The following is a 4,319-nucleotide window of genomic DNA, read 5'->3' as shown; positions in this document are numbered from 1 at the left end:
TCGTTCCCGAGAGGCGTGCAAGTTAGGAAGTAAGGGTCAGAGGTCGCCGGCCCAGATGCGTTCCTGTGTTGTTATGTAGTGGAGGGTCACGTTCCTTCCTGCAAATTCTGGAAGGTTCTTGAGTTCAATTAGGACAGTGGCTGCGGAATTCCTGGTGTCCGGCCTGAGGTGCCCGCTGGCCGAGCAGAGGCGCCGAGGGCGCTGCCATGTTTGGCTGCCTGGTGGCGGGGAGGCTGGTGAGGATGGTCCGGGCGGTGGCAGGAAGGGGTCGGTGACTGAGAGCTGGGTGGTGGCACGGTGCACGGCGCTTGGAACGCGGGGAAACCTGGTCATTGTGCTTTTTTTCCTGGGCGTGTGCGACGGACGGGCAATGGGACGCTGGCCCCACTCTTAGCTGTGTTTGCGAGGCTGTCAGGATGTGACTGCATTTTGTTGAGTGCGGATTTTGTTCCACCTGCTGGGTTGAGTGCTGTAGTTACTTGTTAATTTCAGCCTTCTGAACGGCATTTCGCCGTAACCGTGGTAACTCGTGAGCTAGTCATTCTCTCTTTGCAGTTCAGGAACGTACACCCAGTAGATAGTGTAGTAATTACTCTCGTAAATTGATAATGCTACTTAGAAGTAAAGCTGAGATTTGTAATCTAAAGCTAAGTGGTTTTCGGAAAAACTCAATTTTCCGGACAATGAGGGTGTTTTGCTTTGTTTTTCCTTTTTGGTATCTTTGGAAGGCCCCCCTTTCAGAAGTTTACTGACCCAGTTTAAAATACAATAATTGCAAGTTGCTTAATAGAAATGACTGAAATTTAGGTGTGAGCCGTATCTGTGATAACTAAAGGATTCGAGTACAATGCTTTCTTTTTGGTCAGAAGATATGCCCCTGCTTAGCCAGAGCCTTAGAATGAAATGAATTGAGTGCCGGGAGTGGTTGAGGAGTAACCAGAGTGAATCTTGTTTGCTCTTTAGAAACCAGCGATGTATCCGTCTTGAGACGTGACTCCTTTCTCTTTAGAGCTATTTTTGTTTTGTTTCTCCTTGCTTTGTTAAATATTGCGACCTCTTTGTTAAATTGTGCCTCACGTGTGGTAAGCGAGAGCTCCACGCCTCCGTTTTCACCAGCTTTTGATAATGTATTCTGTACACGCTGCTCTTAAGAAAAACACGTGGTTCCAAGAAACCATGGACTTCTGTCTCCAGTTAATGGGAGGCTCCTGTGGAGGTGAGGTAGTGCTAACCCTGGTGAACAGCTTTTGGAATGTCCCAGTAGGAGCTCTGGGGTTGGAAGATGAAAGAAACAATTTGAGAACGTGTTCCTCAGATGTCTGCAATTAATAAAGCCCAGCTTCAAGTCTTACACCTGTAATTCCAGCTCTTCAGAAGGCTGAGGAGGAGAACCACAGTTGCAAGGCTAGACCCTGGCTCAAAAACAGTGTTGGGGGTATAGTTCAGTGGTTAAAACATTTTTTTCCTTTCTTTTTTGAGACCGGTCTTCTCTGTACGCCTGGCTGTCTGTTCTAGGACTCTGCAGACCAGGATGGTCTTGAACTCAGAGATCCAAGTGCTGGGTTTAAGGTGTGTGCCAGCACAGCCAGCTCAGAATTATTGTAAGCCCAAAATGTGGGCTCAAACCCCCATTACCACTGAACAAAACAAAACAATGAAACCCTATGTAGAGTCTTTGTTATGTTGTGAGCTAATCTGGAAGGGAATTTCCGGCTATCTGCTTTATTTGCCCAACATCAAATTTATATGATACCCATTGGATATTTCTTCAAGACAAGATTTTTTGGGGGTTTGGAATTGATTATCATTAGACATAAATGAAAATGAAGGACAAATAGAACTACTAGCATCTCAGAACTTAACTCCATTCTTTTGCTAGAAAAACCACCCATTGAAACTTACAAACCTAATTTTCATTCTTTGAGTTTTTTCTTTTTTTTCTTTCTTTCTTTTTTTTTTTTTGGTTTTTTGAGACAGGGTTTCTCTGTGTAGCCCTGGCTGTCCTGGCACTTACTTTGTAGACCAGGCTGGCCTCTGCCTCCCGAGTGCTGGGATTAAAGGCGTGCGCCACCACGCCCGGCTGTGAGTTTTTTTCTTTTTCCTTTTATTTCTTTAAGACAGGATTTCTCTGTGTAGTTCCAGCTGTCCTGGAAGTTTGCTCTATAGAACGGGCTAGCCTCAAACTCAGATCTGTCTACCTCTGCCTCCCCAGTGCTGGAGGATTAAAAGCCTTCATCACCACAACCTTAGTTTTTTTTTTTTTTTTTTTTTTTTAACATTTATTTATTTGATATATTTAAGTACACTGTAGCTGTCTTCAGACACACCAAAAGAGGGTATCAGATGCCATTACAGATGGTTGTAAGGTTGTAAGCCACCATGTGGTTGCTGGGAATTGAACCCAGGACCTCTGGAAGAGCAGTTGGTGCTCTTAACTAGCCCTAGGTTTTTTTGTTTTTTTCTTAAGGAAAAAGAACTCAAAGAAAGGAAATGTTCTCCTACCCCCATTTTTTGTTTAATTAAAGTCAAGGGTTAGACTGTGTAGTTGGATATGGTGACACACAGCTGTAATTCTAGTACTTGGGAGGTGGAGACAGGAATTTGAGGTTGGTCTTGATTGACTATGTAGATCACTCAAGGCCAACTTGGGCTACCTGCGTAAGCTCTGTCTTTTAAAGGGGATTGGAATGTGGTACACATTTACAGAATGTCTCTTGCCTGTGCAATAAAAGTTGAAACAAATACTTATTTTGCCTTATGGTTATTTCCATGTCTGTGACTACTATAGCTTCTCACGCCTTCCAAGAAATATATGTGCTAAAACTTGGTGAAATTGAATTTACCACTATAGGAAATTTTGGATTATATCTTTGCTCTTTTTTTTTTATGGTGGAAAAATTTAAATTGGGTCAGTAAGTTTCATAAAAGGGAATCAGAACTTGACCTTAAACACCCAGTCCTAGTCAAGTCAGTTACTTGTACCTGTACATCTGACTCCTGCGAAGAGAGGCAGAGGAGTAGGAGTTGAAGGTCATTCAGGAGGCAGAGCCAGGCCTGGTCCACAGAGAGTTCTAGCTAGGACAGTCAAAGCTACCTAGAGAAACCCTGAGTCAAAATAGAAACCAGCTCATTAAATGTTTAGTCTTCAGAGTAATTGTAGTGATGTAGATTTGTTGTTTTGATGAACAGCAATTACAGTTTAAAGAAATACAGAAACCTAGAATAAAAAAACCAAGCAAACATAAGCTAAAATGTAGACAGCTTGTTTACCTGAGTTCTCTCAGAATTGCTATTTTTTCCTTTTTTTTTTCTTTCGCTACCACCACCCTGAATTGCTATTTTTTTAATGGTGCATATTGATTCAGCAATATCAGTCCATAATAAAGACAGAACTTAATGTACTTAGAACCAATAGCCTTAACCTCACCACACAGGAGAATCTCATGGTGGCTTCCAACTTGCTCTGTAAGCAGGGTTGGCCATGATCGTCTGATTTTTCTGTCTCTTTTTCCAGGATGTATGTGCCACCCACCGTACCTGGTTTACCACCAATCCCCCCCACAACCTACCCCAAGCTGAGGCCTGAACCTAGGGCCTTGCTCTTGTTAGGCAAGTACTCTACCACTGAGGTAAATCTCCACCTCCTACCAACTCTTCTGCTTCCCCAAAGTAAAGTTTTCTTTAGTTTGAAGACTCCGAGGTAAATGCTAATCTTTGCAACTAGTTAAGAATTAGGTTCCTGAGGATTCAGCATTTTTTATACTTTTAATTTTTTTAGTTTTAATTATGTTATTTACATTCCAATTGCAGTTTCCCCTCTTCTCCAAATCCTCACCCCAACCTACTCTCTCTCTTCTTAGCATTTTTAAACATCATGTTATTACTTTATTTCATATGTATTTGACTTTATAAACATATGTATTATTGAGCCGGGACTGATAGTATACAGCTGTAATCTCAACACTTCAGGCTAGAGAGTTAAACTGTCATTCTAAATTAGCAGAAGGGGTGTGGCAGATTTACATAAGCCAGTACCAGGCCAGCCAGGGTTACATAGCAGTATCTGTTTCCAACTGAAACCACTGTTGATTGATTAATATTCAACTCACAGCCTAACACCATTATACCTCATACCTAAAGAAAAGTGTAAGCTGGGCCTGGTGGCGCATGCCTTTAATCCCAGCACTCGGGAGGCAGAGGCAGGCGGATTTCTGAGTTCGAGGGCAGCCTGGTCTACAAAGTGAGTTCCAGGACAGCCAGGGCTATACAGAGAAACCCTGTCTTGAAAAACCAAAAAAAGAAAAAAAAAAAAGTGTAAC

At 42.5% G+C, this 4,319-nt stretch overlaps 1 protein-coding gene across 1 annotated transcript in view; it reads left to right on the top strand.

Annotated features, from left to right (window-relative positions):
* The window catches only part of Hikeshi (heat shock protein nuclear import factor hikeshi), a 22,682-nt gene continuing 18,363 nt past the window's right edge, over nucleotides 1-4,319 (top strand). The window contains exon 1 of the mRNA XM_021167215.1: nucleotides 1-236. Within this exon, the coding sequence (XP_021022874.1) occupies nucleotides 207-236 (30 nt within the window). The 5' untranslated portion in view covers nucleotides 1-206. The remainder of the gene's footprint in view (nucleotides 237-4,319) is intronic.

The sequence above is a fragment of the Mus caroli genome, chromosome 7 (genome assembly GCF_900094665.2).
Source record: "Mus caroli chromosome 7, CAROLI_EIJ_v1.1, whole genome shotgun sequence".
NCBI classification, from domain to species: Eukaryota; Metazoa; Chordata; class Mammalia; order Rodentia; family Muridae; genus Mus; species Mus caroli.
This window is presented reverse-complemented; position numbering and strand designations above follow the sequence as displayed.